We start from the raw sequence: 21,963 nt of genomic DNA on the forward strand, positions 1-21,963 counted from the left end.
GGGACTACAACAGATACACCAAGGTTGAGGGGGCAGAAGAGCCATATGCACTGGAATAGAAATAAGGTGGTTTCCCCTCTTGTAGCCATGACACCTGAGCAATCAAGAACCGTTTCTACTCCACGACCCCTGAGTAGGAGCTCAACAGCAAGTCCCATTACAGTAATTGTAGTAGAAAATCTTCTGTAATTCCTTCCCAGTGTTAAGAGGATACATATATCATTAACATGTTTAAATGTTTAGGTAATGCAACAGCATTAATTGAAATAATTAGCTTTCGTGTGTGTATAGCCTATGGGTGTACTGGGTAACTTTAGAAGTACCATAATGAATAGAAATTATTTTTTGTTGTTTAAGTTCAAAACCTCCACAATCCTTTTAATGTAATTTTATTTAAAAATATTGTAGCCTTTGAACTTAATAATTCAGTTCAATTTTGTTAGATACTATTTTCATCATCATGATAAGAAGTTAGTATATCATTTTTGTAGCAATTACTTTCCTGCTTGATTCTAATCTTTTTAAAAGCCTTTTCCATTGAAGCTTGTATTCTTTATTATGAAGAGCATGGTAGTGGTGGTTGTTTCACTTTTGCTGAGTTCCAGGTTTCAGTACCTTTGCATTCTGAGACATATAGGGTCGAAACAGTGAGCCGTGTGCTGTACCACTTTTCCTGAAATTTGATGACCCCTTGGATGCTTTCGGTGTTGTCAGTCCTCGGGTCTTCCTGCTTATAACTAAGTTGAGTTTTCCGGGGGCCAGATGAAGGCGCCAAAGCTTAGAATGGGGTCTGTGGCTGCTTTTAAGCATTTCCTGCCATCACAGGCAGCACAGTGTACAGTTTGGTCATTATTTATCTGATGTCTTTCATGTGACACACTTTATACAAAGTTTTCTCAAATTTATCCTGCGTTCTCTGCATTACTTTCATCTTGGCTTTCTCTAGGAGTTTTTCTAGGTTCTGGCAGTGGTCATTCTAAGAAGTACATAAATATAAATGAATATATCTCACTGAAGGGAGACTATCTTGACTTTCTCAGACTTTGGACCATTGTGAGAAAGCCCGGACTTAGTCAGACAGCCTGAAGGGATCAGATATCTGCAGAAATCATTTCTGTACAGGGGCCAGGAAACAGTGATAGATGCTTACTGTATAACTTACTCAGCCTCTCCCGCCCTTTAATCACTTTCATGACAATAAATTGTGGATCAAATTGTTGCAAGAGAAAATAAGGTGACTGTAAGAGATATAAACCATTCTTAATAGGAGTAGAGGAGCAATGTTTGGAATAACAAATTAGAGTAATGAGTTAAATATCATATTCTATGAAATCGAGAGAAAGAAGTCATACTATAAAAATGATCCAAACTTATGTAACAGAAGATGGATTTATTATGCGCAACCACAGTCTACATGGAGGTGCTGTTTCTAATGGTAGCATGTGTGAATCTACCATAAGAATGGTCTTAACATCTTATCTAGTTTAAGATCTGTCAAGCTTATATCTAAAGTAGAAAAAAAAAAACCACTATTTTAATTGCATATAGCATTAAATATTACTCCTAAAGCTGATTGCTTAATATTTTCCATCTTGCTTGCAATCATTAATAATGAAAGTTTATTTGCATTTTCACAATTATGTTGGGTATCAGAAATCTCACATTACTGGGTCCATAGTCAGCCATGACTTTTTTGGGTATGTCAAAAGTAAATAGAAACTACTATTTTAACAATATTAGCATTCCAAATGAAATGGAACATACAGTTTGGTGTGGGCTCTCTGTCTCCTCTGTGGATGGCAGTAATGTTAGTCCATTCAGAATTGACATGCGATATTTGGACTGGGAGGTTTTGGTTTTTGCATGCTTTCAGGGGTTGGCTTAGTCAGTGTTGGGCCTGTGGTACACAGGAAGGCAGTAGGGAGACAGAGGCTGTTTGCTCTATGAATTATTAGGAACCTTGGACTTGAATGGCAAATTGTTTGCCTAAGTGATTGGAAATAATTAACACTAGTTGAGCGACCTCTCATTCTTGAGGATAGAGATCCACTTTGGTCAAATTTAAAGTCATAAGTAATAAAATTCTTAAAAGAGTTACTTGGATAAGATAGTCTAAGCAAACTATTTTTGGTTATGTTAAAAAGTCAAATGTAAGAAGAATCTGTTTGTATTGGAGGTCTCTACTTCCAAATAATATTCTTTATGAGACTAAGTTTAGGACACTGAATTATTTAAGATACTGAATTGTTTAGGGAGATAATTTTATTGCATCAAGTTACTCTCAAATTGTTTACATGTTCACTTGGGAATATAAATTTGTCTTAAAAATACACTGGATATTTTAAATTAAATAATTAGCATCTATCTGCTCTTTATATGATGTCTTATATATTGAGTCTGTCTTATGTGTTAAGAAAAGGCATAAGGAAGTTCAGTTGAAGAAATGCTAGGCTTTAGGAAATTCTCTTCTCTTGGAAGCAAGATATTTTTAATACCACACTAGTTTTTCAACCTAAGAATAAAGCTGGGAAAAGTCGCCTTTAGCTATTAGTTTTCCTGAATCCAAAGAGACGGGTGGGGCAGGATCAAAAATACTTACTTGATCAAAGTTATTGGCTCTGAAGGTATTCTTACCTATGTAAGAAAGATGAAAGGTGTTGTTTTTATGCATGCTAGTAACAGTGTAATTTTGAACTAATTGGTGTTGAACTGCCAATCACCTGGGGGGAATGCAAATAGATACTCTACAATTTCCTTTGAGGTAGTGAAATCTTATGTCGGGGCTGGAAGAAAAACAGAATAATACCGTTAAATTGACCTTAAATGAGCTTGCTTTGTGGTTTTCTTGGAGAATCCCTTTCTATTTTTCATGACTTGTCTAAACAGGTTTTGTCTACCAATTTGGCTTATTGACCTAGACAGTGCTGACATTGGGAATTTTAGGTTCATTTGAAATAAGTAATGGTAATACAGTTTTTCAGGATATTTTTATTTTTTGGTACAACTAAAATTCATATAATCATCTAGTACGTATTTGCACTGTATCATTATTTCTCACAATAGTCATCATTTCCTTCTGGTCATTTTTAATGAAGTATTTTGAAGTACTAAATACCAAAAGCTTGCTTTTAAACTTAGGTATTAATATGTCACCATGTAACAAGGGTAGTAAGGTACTTTGAATACTGTGCTATTCTAGATGAATCTTGTCATTTATTAAAAGCATAGCTTATTTGCGAATGATAGGAATGTGTTCTTGATTTTCATAGGCAAGCCAGTCACTATTTACTAATCACCTATTGTGTGGCTAGAGGTTGGACTGCCTGAAGTAAAAGCACAGAAGTTCAGAAATGTCACTTATTGTTTTCCTCTGAAAAATCATACACTGACTGGCCTAGACGTTTGTTTTGAGCTTTGTAGACGGACCCACAAGTAGACAGTTATGTCTTTTTATTTAGTTTCAGATTGGCAGTAGAAATACTGTCTATTCTGATGAACAATCATCAGGTATTCTTTCTGGCCTTGTACTGGTTACTGGAATAATGCTTCTTTACAAGTATAAGAAATGGCATGTAGTTTGGAATTGTATTTCTGATTAATGGAGTACAGAGGCTAGCTGAGTGTTAGTTATAGTACCTGTGTGAGTCATGAAGAATCGGGGAAAAGTAAAATGCAGTCATCACTGTTTATGCAGGCACTGTTGGGAATTGAACTCAGAGCCTTGCACTTTTCTAAGTAAGTGCTCTACCATGAGCCACACCCCTATCCCTAAATAGTAAACCTAAAAGATCTAACTTTATCCTATGAGGTTCCTGAATTTCAAAAATATTGACCTGGGGCCTTAAGCTTTCACATAGAAAACTTACTCACAAAGTAAAACGAGGTCAACATCAGACTTGACATTTGCAGCCTGCTAGGGATCAGTGAATAGCAGTTGGGGCAGGTAGTAAAGACTACTTTTAAGAGCTCATGTATCCCAAAGATGCCTTTCATCTCTTAGGGCAAAAAAGCAGTACTTATTCATTTCACATCTGTATAGTGAGTAATTTGTGCCAGGCAATTTTCTAATTTCCATACTGAAGCAACAATTTAGTAATCGTCCTAAGCTAATTTTTTTGTGTGGGGGTACTAGGAATTGAACCCGGGGTACTCCCACCCACACATCCCCAGACCTTTTGTGTTTTTATTTTGAGACGTGGTCTTGCTCAGTTTTTGGGGACTGGCCTCAAACTTGTGATCCTCCTGCCTCAGCCTCCTAAGTTGCTGAGATCACAGGCCTGTGCCACCACCCCTGGCTATTAAGCTAAAAATTTTTAAAACAACCTCAAGAAGATCAAAGATTTGGGGGGATGGGTTGGAAGCAGTGAGCAATGATGAGATTAAACAGTCATGAGCTTTTAACCCTAGCACAGTTGAGTTCCTAGAAGGTGTCCCTAAGGAGTTAGGAGCATGTTACCTGGATATTGTAGTAAGAATGAGAATGGGAAAGTGAACTTGAAGTGCCTAATTATTATGGGAAAAAAGAATAAACACAAATTCCACTAGCTGGGGGAAAGAGGAAAAAAGAGCAAAATTAGAAATTACCGAGTTAAATGAAAGGAGAAAGATCCCAAGTCTTCCAGCCAAGATGTGGGTGGCACAGTTTAGTCCCTGGAGGTCACTGTTGAGCCTGCTGGAAAACTCACTTGGAAGCTTGCTCTGTGTTCAAGCTGCTAATTACATGAAAATCATTTCCTTATTTCAAGCTACTTTGAACTTTCTCTTCTCATGGTGAGCCTCCTCATAGATACACCTAGAAGGTGTATTCCCTTTCACACAGAAGGGAATGCTGAGGTTCAGAGATGCACAGACTTAAAGAGATGGAAATTGAGAAGAGAAAAACTGCAATTAAATTTTGGACGTAAGTTGGAATATATTGGAAATAGGCAGTTTAGCAGAGTCAAGGAAGCTGAATCCTAAGCCAGGCGTGTCTGATTTATATGCTAGAGTCCCCCGAAGTCCCAAAGAGTGGCACCACAGGTGGAGTAGCATGAGCTAAGTGAGGGGGGTCGCCTTGAAAATCTGTTATGAAGGGGTTTGTTTCCCACATTCTTTTCCTCTGTGCGAGATACCAGGCCCCTCTCTCTCTCCCCAGCAGAAGGAGGGTGAGTCTCTGACCGGGTACAGCTGGGTTGGAGAGCCACAAATGAAGTACACAGCCTCCCCTGTTCCTGACCTTAGACAGCTGGACTTCAGTCCTGAAGGAAGGAAGGAGGGTCTTAGCTGGAGGACTGCTGTCTAGCCAAAGATGAAAGCTCTAACAGATCAAGCAATAAGCTGCCCACTAGATGATTTCTACAGAAAGTATCACCATTGTCAGTCCCACCCACCCAGTCTTGCAGCTTCAAATCAGCATTTTTGTTACTTTGTCTTAAAAAGGAGCAGCCATCAGGGGTCACCAGGACTGTCTGCGGAAAGCTTCCCTGTGGCACAAACCCAAACAAAAGGCAATTTGGGACAGGACATGCACAGGAGAAGAGCCGCTCCCCATGAACCCTCATTGGTATCCCCAGGGACAGAAGGTGCATTCCTGAGAACGGCGTCTGGTGAGCAGGAAGGGTTCTTGAGAGTTAGAAGCAATAGCCACAACTAGAAGATGAAAGACAAAGAGGGACTCTTGCAGGAATATTGGTCAAAATGACAAAATACTGTTTCAGGAGATCTGATATGTGGATAAACAGGAGTTCAGATAGGGAGAGGAGAGGAAATAGGGTGGAAAAGTACAAAATCAAGAAAATCGCTCAGATTCAAGGGCCGTGAATTTGGAGGTGCAGAGGGAGGGCCTCATCTTGTGCCCAACATGAAAATGGACTCACAGGAGAGCACTGAGGACAGTGGGACCCACAAGCAAGCACTCGTGAGACAGGAAAGGGGGCACGAATAAGAGCAGCAGCAGACTTCTCAAAGCAGCGCTGAAGCTGGAAGGCAGAACAGCAGTGCTTCAGAACCCTGAAAGATCAGTGTTAGCTGTGCACTGCAACTCCGTATGTAACCAGGGGCGAGGGAAAGGTGCTCCCACTTGGGCAGTCTCGTGTGGTTTTCCTGGGGGTGCTGCCCTGGTGCTTCCAGCTGACTGGTTTCCTCTACTTGCTTCACTGGAAAGTTTCTGCTGGTGTCTGTGTATCTCATGAGTTCCCTTTCTGTTTTAACTAGGGAGTCAATTTCAGGTGGCAGTAACCAATGATGTGGGTTAAATCTCAAGTAAGTTTCAGTTGGATAAGAGAAAAGATTAAAATGAAAGGGGTGTGTGTGTGTGTGTGTGTATGTGTTTATATATGTGAATATGCAAGCAAGACAAGTAAAAAGAGTAAAGTCTGAGGCTATTAAAACAGCATTTTAGTTGTACAGCATTGCAGATGTGGCATCATTATGAAGTGATGAAAGGTGTGATTCATAATGAAGATGCAGCAGCGAAGAGAAACCTCAGCACCCAGTGCAGGTTCCTGAGGAAAAGCTTCTGCGAAACTGAGGAAATCTGATCAAAGCATAGGTGTGCTGGGGGTTTTAGTTTATTTGTCGAAGAGTTTCAAAGATAAATCAGCAAGAATAGGGAGATATTATGTGCAAAACCATTAGAGAAACAAGCGGAGGGCATGAGCAGGGGACACCCATGTGGAAATGTGGCCAATCACATCCAGGGAAGTGTGTCATAGTAGCAGTGGGAAGGTGCTTTTCACCCGTCACTTCCAGTGCTAGGGAAGGTACCTGAAAGTAGGTGCTTTCAAAAGTCATTGATGGAAATATGAATTATTACAGTAATGTGAATTATTACAGTAAATGACACTATTTTGACAATGTAATAACCTTTTAGTATCTTTTAAAATTAACTGCTCATACCCTTTGACTCAGCAATATGAATTTGGAGAATTTGTCTTACAAAAATAATAGAATCAAAACATACTGGGTATGGATATGACAATTTTATTACAAAATTGTAGTGGCAAAAGATTGAAGAAAGCCTGAGTATTCACAAATGGAATAATTTTGAGTAAAACTGTAGTCCATCCATATTATGGAATGTTATTCAACTGTTTTGGAGTTGGCCTATCTGTCAACTTGGATGCTGCATTGAAAAGGACAGCAAATGGTCAGTATAGTGTCTGATTTGGTTCTGTTCATATAAAATGCACAAAAATATATGATGAAAGCTAAGCACAAAAAAGAAGAAAGGTAAGGAAGCTTCAGCCATGCTGGTGATGGTTGTCACTAGGGAGGTGGAGGGAGAGGAGGAGACCTTGGTTCTTTCCCACTTGGTACAGTAAGCAAGAGATGTTCTTATGATTAAGAAAAGAGGATAATAGACCAATTAAGAATTTTACCAACTTAAGACATTTTCTAGGGAACATTTTTAATCAAGAAGAACTGGATGTTTTAAATCATAACCATGTGAATGTGCTTTTTAAAAATCGGCAACATTTGTTTTCATTCCCAATTATCCGAATTTGCAATAATGTTCTATATTGTTAGGAGTTCTATTGTTATACTTCTAAATATCTTTGCTTTCGGTAGGTCTGTCTTCATCGGTGGAATACAACATAATAGAGTTGGAACAAGAACTTGAAAATGTAAAGACTCTTAAGACAAAGCTAGGTACTGTACTTTTCTTACGTATTGATCTTTAAAGACCTTTTTTATGTATTGACTTTAAAGACCTTTCTTGCTATAGTCTGAAATACTAGAAAATTTGTGGGAATCTGGTTTATGTTAGAACTTCCTGTGCAAAGTCACTAGTAAAGACTGTCTTCTCATTTGGGGATAGGGCAATTATGTATTTACTCACTTTTTTTGGTATATATACCAGTGACTTTTCAAAGATGCTAATACTCAAAGATGTTGCTCTCCTGGTCTTCTCATATCATTTATGATAGTGATAATAATCTGTCATATTAACTTTTAGTATATCTTTTTTTCTGTATCTGCTGTTGGGATACCTCTCTACTGTTGATTTTGGGCAATCTGCTAATGATGAGCCTTGCAGTGTCCTGGCTTCTTAGGATTTATTGTCAGATCTGGGAATTTGTACTTTTCATCTAAGTTGGAGAATTTTTGACTGTTAACTTCTGCAAATGTATTTTTCTGTATCCCTTCTCCCCTTTTCCAGGGGCTCCAGTTTTGTGTACATTAGACCATAGCTGAGGGATGCTTCGGTGTTACTTTTATTGTCTTTTTTTCTGTTTCATTTGAATGTTCTTCAGCTGACTCCCTTTTCACTAACCCTTTCTTCTGCACATCTGACCTGCCTCTCACCCTGTGCGGGGTTTCTATTCCCAGTTAACCAGGATTTATAGTTTGCCATCAGACATTGCAGTTTTCATCTCTGTAAGTTCTCTTTGGGCCCAGTATCTTCCACACTTCTAGTTACATTTTCAATCTCTGTCTTCCCACCTTTTGAAAATAAGGAAAATAATTATGATACCACTTTCATGTGTTTTGTTGATAAATCTAACAGTTGTGTTGATTCTTGATATGTTTTGATGATTTCCTCTCCTCTTTATTGGTATATTTCATGCTTTTTTACGTGTTTGGCAGTTTTTTTTCTGGAAAATAGAAATTGTGAATTTACTTTTTCAGGTGCTGATATTTTTGTTATTCGCAGAAGTGAGGAGTTTTGTTCACTTGGCACACATGTAGTGTTGGTGTGTCTGGTGAGAAGCCTTGCGAGGCCTGTGAGAGCTCTGCCATGTTCAGTGCTGATTGTCCCTGCCTCGAGGCAGCCACTCTTCCTGCCCTTCTGATTGCCCAGTGCTGTTCCCGCCGCCTCAACTGATCTGATCATTCCTGGAACACCCTGAGGTTGACCCTTTGTAGGTTCCTGGGAGTTCTCCCTCTCAGGGACTTTGCTCTGCATGCTTCAGCAGACTTAGTTCTCTCAGACTCCCAGCTCAGGTCTTCTACTCAGGAGTGATCAGATGTCTGCCACAGACTCATACTGTGTCCCCTCTTCAGGGATCACTGTCCTGCCCCAGTCAGATGTTCACCTTCTTGAGAACTGTCATTTCATATATGGGTACTTTCTGGTTCTTAATTCTTTTCAGGCTGGATGGCAAATCTGTGTCCTGTCATTATTCTGTCCTCAGAAATGAAAGTCCAGAATTAAGTTTTCAAAAGTCAGATTATGTCCATTTTAATTTCTGTAAATACTCTATTGCTTCCTGTTACCTTAATCAGTTTACTGTTGATGGATTTTGAATGTTTCCAGTATTTTGCTCTCATGAATAATGTTGTTTAAGCATTTCTGTGCATGTCTTTTAGTGTATGTTTTTTCAGGACACATACCTAGAAGTGGAATTATATTGTATATAAGCATATCCTAGGTATTTGCATTATTTTGCGTCCTACGAGCATGATTCCCTATTGTCCCACATCCTTGCTGACCAATCGACAATGTTGAGCTTCTAAACGTTTACGCACGTCGTGGATTGACATGGTGTTCCACTGGTGTTTTAACTCACGTGTTCCATTCCGTGTTTCACTGCCCTTCTAGCTTCTGCTTGGAAGTACTCTTTGGAATTTCATTCAGTGCAGGTGTCCTGCAGTGATTCTTTTAGTTTGTTTTCTGGCAACATGCTCACTGTCTTCTCATTCGTAGGGCACTTTTTTTTAGCAGAATTGAGAATTCTTATTTGTTACTTTTGTACATTGTGGAGATGTCATTCCACTCTCTTCTGGCTTTGTAGATTTAAAGTCATAAAGTTGGTTTTTGAAGGGCTTTAAATATTTCCAATTTATCTTTGTTTAGCTGTTTTATACTGATGTACTTAGATTTTTTTCCTTTGTTGTATGTGAATGAATTTTTTGGTTTCTTGATTATGGTTCTTGAGATCTTTACAGATCTCAAGATTTTTATAACTGTGGCTTGATGTCCTTCACCCACTTGGGAAAACTGTTGGTCATCACCTCGTCAAACATTTTTTCTGCCTCATTCTCTCAGTTACACACATGCCAGACCCTTTCACTCTTATTCTTGTCCATATGTCTCTCCTTTTTCCATGCTTCAGCTGTGATACTTTCTGCTAGTCTTGTTTTCCATTTCACTGTCTTTTCAGTTATGCCATAAGTATTCCAAACTATCTGTTGAATTCTTAACTTTTGTTACAGTATTTTTCCAGTTCTAGAATTCATATTTGATTATTTTTATAGGTTCAAATTTACTTGTGAAATTTTCTATTATGTCACTTATTTTATTGAACCTATCAATCATTTAAGGCCTTTCTAAGAGGCTTAATAAGTCCATAAGATCAACTGAGGTTCTGCCTTCCTCTTTATCCTGCCTTCTGGACATGTTTGATTCAAAGCTAGACATTGCTAACAGAATTGTAGAAATTAGATGGTGTTCTCTTCTTTCTGAGCAGTTTCACTTTGGCTTCTGGTGGGCAGTTATAGTGGGACATAACAACTTAGTCTTCTGGGCTTTTGGTCTTTAAGGGCTGGTCTGTCCCCCGCTTGGCCTTGATCCTGGGTTATGGCTTTACATTGGTCCTCCTCACTAAAAGCCTGGCTGTTTTGGCCAGGCTTGTGCTTTGCTGGGCTTCCCAGCCTCTCAGCTTTATCCTCTGTTCTCCTCTCAGTCTTTTGGCCATTGAGGCTTTCTGGGAGAATGGGTCTGCATGTCAGGCTCATTTCTTTGACCTTTTTTTTTCTGTGTTGGTGGCATCTCAAATTCTGGCTGCCCTGTTAGCCCAAACTCCAGTGTTTGTCTCCCTGACGCTCTTTGAGTTTACTGAGTGCTTGCTTTGATATTGTTGTCTTTTGCCTATGATTTCTTGCTTGATTGCTGAGGTCTATGGTTATGTGAAAAACACCTTCAGGGGAAGGTGGTGGCACATGGGGGTTCAACTGTACTCACTTCAGAGAATATTGCCTCCTAATTCTCCCGTCTGGGTAGCCTTCTGGTATCTTAATGCAGTTGCTTAATGTGGGATTTTCCTGTCCAAGTGTTGTTTGGCTGAAGGACTGGTGTAATTAAGGTGTCCCTGTAGCTAGCAGTGGGTGTCCGCTTCCAGTGTTCAGAAAGCTGGGAGTGTTCCCTTGTGCTGCGGCTAGAGGACAGTTTATTGTACTCATTCAAGTGAATGTCTATGTCAGTATGTACAGCTATACCAGATACAAATTTTTCTATATTTCAAAGTAAGCTGTACATTTACAATATATTTTTACAATACATTTACAATATATATTTACTTAAAAATGGAATTGCCTTTATAGAGCTAAAATTTAAGCCTCCCAGAATTGAGCTGTTTAACATAGCCAACTGATTTTAAAACTCTGATTTTTATAATTTTGTGAAGGAAAATTTAAGTAATTTATGTTTTTCAAAATGGGAAAAATAATGTATACTACTAATATCATGATGGGATGAAAATATAAATCTGGAGAGAATTTTTGGAAATTTGCTGAAATTTTTGTCTTTCCTTCTAATAGAGAGTCGAAACAAAAGGCTTCAGCATGGGAAGAAATTTGGGTGTATCCTGCTGTTATGATTCTACTTCTTATTGAGACAGTAAGAATTATTTGCCTACTCATAAAGAATATTATCTTTTATTACTTTAGCATTTGAGTATTGTAACACTCAGCTAAATGGTTTCTAGTAACTGGTTTTTCTATCAACAAGATAAAATGCATTTATACCTTTGATAGAGTAAAAATAGAGTTAATGCCAATTAGAAAAAGCCCTCTACTTGTCTCTTTCCTCAGAAATTCAGACTTCTGTTTCACTTGAGAAAACAACATGTGGTAGATACCCTACTTTAAACTTGAAATTAGTTCTGTTAATACTTTATATGTCCGAGGTCTGTAGCATTGTGGGTTTCCAGTTGGTGAGACTATTTAGTAAATGGGTCTATCACATTACCTTTTGTAACAAGCTTTGAAATTAAAATAGTTTCAGAATTTTAAAAAATTTACCCTGTAGCATTTATGCGGTCTGCTTTGTTTATAGAATTTGGTCTAGGCTTCGTTTCCTCTGTCTGAAGCATGCATTTGGTCATGTAGGCTTTATTATCTGTACATTGGAATCAAAAGCTGACCAAGCTCAATCTTTGTGTTGTAGTCCATCTCGGTCCTGCTGGTGGCCTGTAATATTCTCTGCCTGCTCGTTGATGAAACAGCAATGCCAAAGGGAGCAAGGGTACAGTAAAGTGCTTTCCTCTCTTTTGCAAAAGTGTTCTGTGTATATACCTGAGTGTTTCCAGTAAGTGAATGAAAACATTTGCTTTTCTGTGTGTGTAGTCAAGTTGTATGAATTTCTTTATAGAAAAAGCTTTCAAATAGTGTTTTTATAAATTTTGATTTGTCTAATTTTTTTTTTTTTTTTTTTTTTTACTTTGAATTGTCCTTTTTTCCCCTTTTAACTTTGAATTGCTGTGGAGATCTTTTTAGATTCTGTTTCGGAGTTAAACTTGGTTTTACTGAAATTCCTGTTGAAGATCCTTTAAGAAAATGTATACGCTAAAATAATGATGTATAAAGAGTATACACCCATTAGACTCATTAGATTTTTTTTTTTTTTTAAACCCAGGGCTTCACGCATGCTAGGCAAGCACTTTACCACTAAGCTGCACCCCCAGTCTACTCACTGGATTTTTGAAAGACCCAAGTGTACAGCTATAGGAACTTATATTTTAAAAAGTATCACATAATATGTGAAACTATAACAAAGTGTAGAGTTACTGGTGAAAAATCAAATGTACTTCTTTTCATGAATTAACTTTTTTTCTGATTTAAAAATCGATGATGTTATTAAATTCTATTGATGAGCCTATTTGAATATATTTTCCATATGTAATGCAGTTACTATGAAGTATTCATATTTGGCATTCTTTTTCTAGCTATGTCTATAAAATTTTGAATTCTTAAAATGGCATTTAAATTTTGAAATTTTATTGTGTTTTTCCCAAGTCATCAGCTTTTTAATTCTCCATAGTCATGACTTTAAAACTCTCCAGATTCATGTTACCACTGATCTCACTCTGACCCAGATGACATATCTTTATCTTTCATGGAGAAAAGCTATTGTCTGTCTTAATTCTTACCCTTCAGTTTGAGACAAAGATACCCTGTTCTTTCAAAGACAGATTTCTTTTTTGGGGGTGAGGGTATCAGGGATTAAATTCAGGGGCACTTGACTACTGAGCCACATCCCCAGCCCTATTTTTAGAGACAGGTTCTCACTGAGTTGCTTAGCGCCTTGTTATTGCTGAGGCTGGCTTTGAACTCTTGCCTCAGCCCCCCGAGCCGCTGGGATTATGTGTGTGCACCACTGTGCCCAGCTCTCAAAGACTGATTTCTTTGGTCATTTTCTTGATACACCCAACCACCAACCTGCCTGAGGCCTTGTGCCATCTGCCACTGCTATCACCTCTCTTAGTTGTGCAGACTTACTGACTTCCCAGGTGCCTCATTCTGCAAACAAACAAATGGTGGTACTTTACCATCTCAGCCTTGTCTTTGTCTCTTGATTATACCCAAGCCCCTGGGGTGACCAGGAAGTCACTTCTGTATTGACTTCCTGTTGACTCTTTAATCCATTTTATGCTATCAAGACAAGAGCTATAAGTCCCAAGCTCTGTGGTACATTTTTGCATCATCCTCCTGAGTGCATAGTAGAGAGTGACTTGTCCCTTTAGGGGCTTCCTGTATGATTGTGTAAATACATGTTTTCATTTTAATCCTGTTATAGCCTTCACTTAAAATGGAATATTCCATTTTGGTCAACTTGCCTTTGCAGGGGAGTAATCTTTTTTCCTCACCCAGCATAAGGTTCATGACCGCGGTCCCTATACCAAAAGACAATAAAGGAAAAGTGGACATGTTTATTTAACATAAGTTTTACAAGACACAGGAGCCTTCAGAAATCGAGACCCAAAGAATCAGGGAACCCTGTGTCTTTATTCTCAGGTTTGAAGCAAACTGCTCAATGGTGGGAAGTGTGGTGGTCCTAAGAGGATATGGTTTACTTGGTATGTCCCTTGTCTTCAGAGAGGGGGATTCTCCTGTCTCTGGGTTTAGAGAAAACCTAAGGTCCTCCCTGTGTCCCTCCCCACAACAAGTGTCCCATGGCCTGCTTCAGAGAATACTGGGAGGTCAGAGAGTGATCTTTGTAGGTTTTCTCAATACCAAGGTGCCAGGTTTGGGGTAACATGTCCTAAAGACTATCCCTGTCTGTTGATATCATTCATTTTCTCTTTAAAATATTGGCAAGAAATTCATAAATTCCTTACCTTTACTTTGTTCATATCTGAAATTTTCATGGCTACTCTTAGATTTTTTACTAAAATTTGAATGGATATAAAATATATATGATAGTATTTATTGGTTTATTTTTTATTAGTCTGACGACATATTCTTTCTTATCTCTTATTTAAACTGACTAAATAACAAAAATTCATATTCAGATCATTCCTTTAATATTTAGTTAATAAGCTTTGAAAATATTGTTTGTACTTTACTAGGGAATGATATTTTGCCTGTCAGAGCTCATTAAATGAATATTATTTGTCTGGTTTGATTTTTTATTTTTATTTTTTAAGTTCTAGGTAAAGACTGGTTTTGAAATAAATATGCTTAGGAAAAAAATATGCGTTAATTTTTAAAAATCTGTGTTAAGTTATATCTTTTGTAACTCTCGAGTTCCTAAGGAAGATTTGGGGAAGGGAAAAAGGATATGTATCACTTTCTTTCTAAGTTTAACTTAAATTTTACACTTTTAATTTGTGTAATTCTGTATGTTTCCCCCAGCCTTCAGATGAGTATATTTTTCTATCTCTAATGTAACATTCTATTTGTAAAACATTCCTCCCAAGAGCATTCAAATTTTTTTCTCAAGTAGCAAATTGGTCCACTTGATAACAGTAAGCATAATATCATTTTGGCAAGTAAATTAAATTACATTTGAGGTAAATCAGATTTTGTTTTTGAGCTTGTTAAAATTGTTAACATGATAACTGAATTTGTTGATGAAATTCCGTGTGATGTCATGTTTCATTGACCTTTGAAAGCCTTTATGTTTATTTCAAGGTATTCAAGATTCTTAGTTTCTACTCTTAGGTTTATGTAACAACAGTTTTAGGAAAACTAAATATAATGGTGTCAGTGGATTCTGAAAAATGTTTTTTCTCCCCCAGGGGCCTGGAATAGGAAATGCCTCTCTCTCTACGTTTGGTTTTGTGGGAGCTGCACTTGAAATCATTTTGATTTTGTATCCTTTCTTTAACTGAATTTTCTGTCTGTTAACAAGTTTTCTATCTCGTTTCTGGGACAGTGGAAATTTACTAAGACACTTGTCTAGAAAAAAAAAAACAGTTCAGTCTTCCCCAAGCACTCAAAGTGGAGTTTTGTTTTGTTTTGTTTTTGCTGTGGGCCTTAAGGCCTTCGGGAGGCTTCTGAGAACACATGGAGACTCACATTCTTCTGGAGAGTTTTCCTTGATTCTCACAGCTATCTTATGGTGTCTTCTGTTGTTGGTTTCTATAGTCTCCGATTTTTTGGAAACTTTACACCCAGGAAGGATGACACAACTATGACAAAGGTAAGGTAAAGTCTGAGGAGACTGTGGTCCTCTTTTGCCTTCCAAGACAGATGAACTGTTTTATTTAGTAATTGCTCCGAATGGTTCATCTGCTGTGATAGGTGTTTGTTTGCAAGTTACGTAAACACAGACGGAAAGATTCTCAGAATGCTGAGTGAGTGGGAAAAGGATGGGCGCTGTTTAATTTGGATGGGGTCCATTCACTTGTAAATGCGCAGAACTACAGAGCTGGTTCACTAGCTATAGAAGGTCCTGAAAGGACTCTTTTGCCTATAAAGAAAATGTAGTGCTAATGAGTAACTTTGATTGTACTAACTGTAGGTACTTCAGGGAGCTTGTTTGAAATCTGAAGAACTTAGTTGCTACAAGTAGTAGAGACAAAGTATTTCAAATTTGAATAATTAAAGTAAGTCGGAAGAGTTTTATTCAGAGACATTTTATAGTCTGAGGCTAATTTGACTTTCTACAATGTGTCACTGGCTTCAAAATAATAAAGGCTGTTATCTTATACAGTGATTGAATCTCTGGAAAATGTTCCCACAGGCTGACAAAGAATGACTAATAAGAGTTGCTGGCTTCCTTTTTTTGCCATTGTATATTTCTGCTTTTTAACGTATTTAAAAAGGAGACGATATGTTACATATATGTATTTACACACATATGTAGTATTACAACTTTTTAAAAGTCAGTAAGTAGTTGAGGTTTTTTATCTAGTATCTAGTTTAAGTGATAATAAGTATTAATAAATATTTCGCTGCTCTTGTTAAATGTGAACAAATAAGCCTAGGATACATTGAAAATGAGTGACTAGGGTTTAGATGTTTAAGTAGCAGGCACTTTAAAAATCAGATCTTACAATAAACATATTAGTAGATCTTATATAATAGAACCTGAGTGGTTATCTGGCTTTAAAAATAGAGTAAGAAGAATTAAATGTATTCTTTTTTATTAGACAAGCAAAGTTTGTAATGTGAAATGCATTGTCTAAGTGAATAGTAATATGTGTTCTATAACTGTATGTGTGTGCCAGGTATGTAAATATTTTCTAGAATTCACAGATATAACTAAACATCTGTAGAAAAAGTCTTACTCTTTCGCAAGTCTGTGCTGAGTAGTCAGCATCATTGTGAAGCTGGCTGGTGGCAGCAGGTGGCTGTGCTGCACAGTGACCTGAGTGTCGTTGCTTTCCTGTCATCCCGTGTTCAGTTGCCCAGTATTCTTTCTGATTTCTCCCCACAGATCATTGGTAATTGTGTATCAATCTTAGTCTTGAGTTCTGCTCTACCTGTGATGTCAAGAACTCTGGGTGAGTTTGAGAAGTGTTCCTTTAAAACCTTCTTTCTTAAAGATACTGTTTCTAAACCTTTTTAACTTTCATTTTCTCAACTCTTTCAGAAAGATAACCTTTAAAATACAATGTTTCTTCCTACATTATGTTATACATTTAGTTTTATACTTAATTTAGGTATATGACCATACCAAGACAAGCACTTGCATCAAATAAAAACCATTTATTATTATTTTAACATTTAAAGCATTCCTTCTCCAAACAATAGACTGTTTTTTTTCCCCCCTTACTCATTCACAGTTAGCTTTTGAATCTTCTAGGGAGGAAACGGCTTTAAAAAAAAAGTTTAACATCTTAGAAAATATTAAACTAATATGTCCTTTTTGAATGTAAAATTTAGTATGTGGTTTAAAAAAGTGGAAATTTGTAAGCTCGTTTTAAGCTGCTTTGTGTTCATGAAAATAGAGTTGAAAAATATGCACAGTACAGTCTCTGAAAGCATATACTGGTTCCAAGGATGTCCGTTGGTCCTTCAGTCTCTTTTTGCCTGCCATTCATATCAATTCCTTAAAAATTTGTCATTGTACAGAAGATTCTGATCATCTTTTAAAAGTAGAACAGATTTCTATTTTGTCACTGAAATTATTAAGTCTTCATTTGGCCTTCTTATCTTTATGAAGTATTAATTGTAGACTGTTCAGTTCTTGGCCAAATATTATTTCAAACAAAACTTTTCTATTGGGCAGTTTGTTTGAATTTTTCTAGACTTAGGTTTTAACTTAAGAAAATTAATGATTACAAAAATATCATCAGTAAACTTCAGCAACTTGCTCAGCAACAATTGTAGTCCCTCTGAGTTGCTTCTGAGTTAGCTATCATGCTGTCTCCAGTTTTGATTCAAGGCTAGTGATCATCAGCAGTGCAGACTGTGCATGAAGTGGGAACTTTGTAGTTATCTTCATAATTTTTATAAAGATTTCATTTCTTAATAGAAGGTGTAAAGTGGACTGCTATTCCACAGGCTGATTGAAAGCCCATTTGCTTAGTGATCTTATTTCTTTTGTATCTGCCCTGTAGGACCTGTTGTTTGGACATCAGCTTGTGGCGTGCTAATCTTGAAAATGCCAAAGTGTTCATGTTACTAGCCTGATTGAAAGCTACATGCTATCATGTGTTATGGCAGTTCATCAAATAATTTTGGTGATATGACAGCCACCCTACCATTTAAACATTTAGGAAACTTATTTACTATGCTCTGTTATTTAAGATTAGTTGCTAATTATTAATATATATTGATTTTATGGAGAAAATTACATGCTGAATATAGTTTTAATAAAAAGAAATTAGTGGCAAAATTCACTTTTTGAGGACTGACAAATTAAATTCCTGAGTAGTTTTCCATAGAGCTAAATAAAAAGGAAGAAAAAGAAAGAAAGATGGAACAATTAAGATGCAGCTAACAAATGCCGGGACCCAGCTGTCCAAACAGGATTAATGGAGTGCATTAGGGTACAGTGAGTCATGTGGCGCTTTGCAAGGTATCAGCACGCACTGCAGCGCATGCTATGCCCAGTGGCACTGAACAGATGAAAAGAAGCAGATACGTTAAACAGATTCACAGAGGCTTTGCACAGTGTTAAAGCAAATTTCTAGACTAAAAGATAAAGCTTTATTTTGGTATTATGGGAAATGCAAACTAGAGAGTTACTTTGTAATTCCTCTATTAACCCTTTAGAATTGAGTCTTTGATTTTAAGAAGGTAAAATATAGAGAATTGTCATGAATATTATCCTAGTGTATAGCAGGAATTCAATTTACTAGCTGAAAAGCGTATAAGACTAGAATAGAGAATGTATTTAACAATCAGATTCCAAGCTGTGAAATTCTCCACTCTTCTCTCCTCGCCTCTCACAAGGAAATGTGACCTTACGTGGTCTCATTTGCTTTTGCAGGATCAGCCAGCAGTGTCTCATCACTTAGGTGAAATCAGAGAGACAGTAACAAGGAGAATCATAATTTACTGCATAATGCAGTTTTCCTCTTATTTCAATAATTTTCTAGTGAAGACTGTAATTTTAATTGGAAATTGAAAATACTTTGAACTCAGTAAGATTAATTTGGTGATATTTTTGCGTCGAAAATGAAAGATGTTGTATGGGTGTTTTTTCTTTCTAAAAAATCGCTGACTGCTATTAGTGCTGTATCACAGGCATTGTAAATTATAGCTTTAAGTTCATGATGTGATATAATACATTTAAAGAATTCCTTTTAAATTTTAAAACTTGCTAACATTTGAATGTGGAAAATTTGTACTAATTGGAAAGTCACCACTAATAAATTTAATAAGCATATCATTTGCTACAAAGAATTAAGTTATAAGGAATGTTTTGACCAGGTATTTTAATCAAATATAATGATAGTTTTATTGCCCATAGGAAGTACAAAGACTCTTCTTAAAATTTTGTGTTTGAACCCTTTAAAGCCCTGTAAAAGCTCTGAAAAGTTTTGGGCCATGCTAGTGCTCCCAAACATTTTTTTGCTGAACATTTAGACTTTAGTTTTGAAGAATCCAAATTGGGTGCGTCGGGGGGGGGGGGGGGGGGGGGACGTGGGGGGTGGGGGGGGCGTGGGGGGGGATTTGATGTCCATACTTTCAGTAAACAGTTTGCTATTTAGTTTAATGAACTCTCAAAGCAGTAAGAGGACATGGTTGTAAACAGGGTCCAAACAGACAGGATCAAACTGGTCATCTGTACATGTCTTAACTTCTCAATAATGAAATAGTTTAGAGGTTGCAGTGAACTCTCCAAGAATAGGGAGTCATGTGGTCGTTGTCATGCTCTTCATTGTGCTTCATCAAGAAAACAATGAAAGGTTGGCATCTTTTCATTACTCTTCATTTGAAATCTCTAACAAGAGGGGAAATCTTTCTCAAATGCAAACAAACAACAGTCCTTTGAAATACTTTTGCTAATTTCTACTTCAGAATATTTTTACTTATTTTTTTTTTAAATTCTGGATTATCTTTCTTGCATAAAATATATAAAGCCCAAATACAGATTTTTTTTAAAAGTGTTTTTCGGTATTATAATAAAAATATTCGTTGAAATCAACTTGAATTTATTTTAGTGTGTCCACATATTTCTCATCCAGGTCCACGCAGCCTGCAGTCTGTCCCCCAGGCAGGAGATAGGATGGATTATTCTCTTTTGTTCTCTGATGAAGGGATCTTGTTAAAAAGTGGTCTTTTTTTGGAGAAGGCTTTATTTGAGGTTTTTTGAATATGCTACTAATCTTTACCCTCAGCTATCCCTCTTCATTTCTCCTTGTAAAATGGAAATAAATGATCCTTTCACAGATGCTTAGCAATGGCAAATTATGATATTGATGTAAAAGTAATTTCAAAACCCATATTGAAAGTTTCTCACCAAAAAATATTGCATGGCTTAATTATATTCAGATATATTACAGAAAATAATAAGTGAGTGGAAATAATTAACCTTTGATTATTGAGGTTCTTAAAACAAACTACAAATTTGTATAGTAGTTGGGAATTTTTAAGAATAAAATAATTCTTAAAAAGTATTTTATGTCAAATGTCTAAGAGGAACTAATGATAACTAACAATAACTCCCTGGAAACTCATGTTCCCTGTGTCTCCTTGTCCTGTTTTGATTTTGCACTTATTAGGGAGATTGAAAGATGGTCTGAGAAAGTGTCCACATTGTTCAAATGAATCTAAATTTATCCATCTGTTGATAATCAGATACCTTTAAGGTTAGTTTGCCACAAAATAAAATAAGTTTCATATGAAAACAATCTCAGGATCAGTTAGCCAGAAGGAACCTGAAGAGGGCATTTTAAAACTGTTACAGTTAATGTAGTACTTAAAACTAGACAATTATAATAAGGGTCTAACTTGTTCTAAGAATTAAGACCCTTAACCCGAGTATTCTAATGGTATACGTACGTGCACAGTCAACTGTGAGAGAGACGAATAAGTTATCTTCATTATAAGAAAGTTAGTTTTTAATCTTTATATTAGGAAGCATATGAATACATTGTCCTTATAAAGAATATTAAAAGTTAGATTTCAGACTAGAATGACTTCTGACCACCAGTTTGAATCTTAGTCACCTTCTTTAGGTTTCCAGAAACCATTTTGGTTTATAGTTTTTCAAATCTTATTCTGTAAACATGTGGGTGTGGGTGTGTGCTCTGTAGGAAATTTTAACTCACCTGGATATGCCTTTCGTTCCTAATTCTTTGTTGCATTCTTGTTCCTTTTGATGACTCTTGACTTGTGTGCTGCCCAGTGGGAGTTAAAGAAAGGTTTTGAAACCATTTCCTCTGTCAAAACTCAGTCAGCTGAAACTGAACCTCAAAACCAAAATATGTAACTATCTCTTTATGTGTAGGTTCTGGTGAACTCCTAATTACCTAAGCCGGTGGATTCTGATTTTACCTAATTAATCCGGCATTTGCTGTTTTACTCCTGGCCCTCCCATCGCTCTTCATTTCTGATCACCAAGGCCCTCTTTTCTCTCCTTCTGTACCTGTGCTGCTGTGTACCTACTACCAACATCACGTGTTCCCCATCCAAACCTTCAACCTTCCCACCCACCCCTAAGGTAGGCAGAGGAGCCCAGCTCTGCTCCATGGGGCTTAGGCTCATGTGCTTTAAACCCTTGTGTTATACCTCCTGAGTTTCTCAAAGGATCTTTACATTACTTCAAGGACAAGGCCCTGTTTCCTGCATCTTTTTTTATCCTTACAGCATTTGTTAGTGTTTGTGATGTGAGTGGGTGCTTCTTGTTGAGCATGGACTGGTTTCTTAGAGTAGATGAACCAAGATGTTCCATTAGTCTTGATTCCATCCTGCTTTTCATTTTGAAAATTTAATTTTTCAAAGTTTTTTTGTTCTTTTTAGTTATACAGAACTATATTTTCACATATCATACATACATGGAGTGTAACTTCCCGTTTTTGTGGTTGTACATGATATGAACATAGGAAAGTAATGTCCAGTTCATTTACTGTCTTTCCCATTCCCATCCCCCAACTCCACTCTTGTCCAATCTTGGTGAACCCCCCTGCCCACTGTGTATTA

The 21,963-nt window shown here is 37.0% G+C and overlaps 1 protein-coding gene across 1 annotated transcript in view; it reads left to right on the top strand.

Annotated features, from left to right (window-relative positions):
• The window catches only part of LMBR1 (limb development membrane protein 1), a 162,372-nt gene that overhangs the window by 111,592 nt on the left and 28,817 nt on the right, over positions 1-21,963 (top strand). The window contains exons 10-15 of the mRNA XM_079152646.1: positions 7,549-7,629; positions 11,463-11,539; positions 12,089-12,166; positions 15,162-15,235; positions 15,475-15,565; positions 16,805-16,871. Coding sequence (XP_079008772.1) covers positions 7,549-7,629; positions 11,463-11,539; positions 12,089-12,166; positions 15,162-15,235; positions 15,475-15,565; positions 16,805-16,871 — 468 coding nt within the window. The remainder of the gene's footprint in view (positions 1-7,548; positions 7,630-11,462; positions 11,540-12,088; positions 12,167-15,161; positions 15,236-15,474; positions 15,566-16,804; positions 16,872-21,963) is intronic.

Source organism: Sciurus vulgaris (assembly GCF_902686455.1).
Source record: "Sciurus vulgaris genome assembly, chromosome: 8".
Lineage (NCBI taxonomy): Eukaryota > Metazoa > Chordata > Mammalia > Rodentia > Sciuridae > Sciurus > Sciurus vulgaris.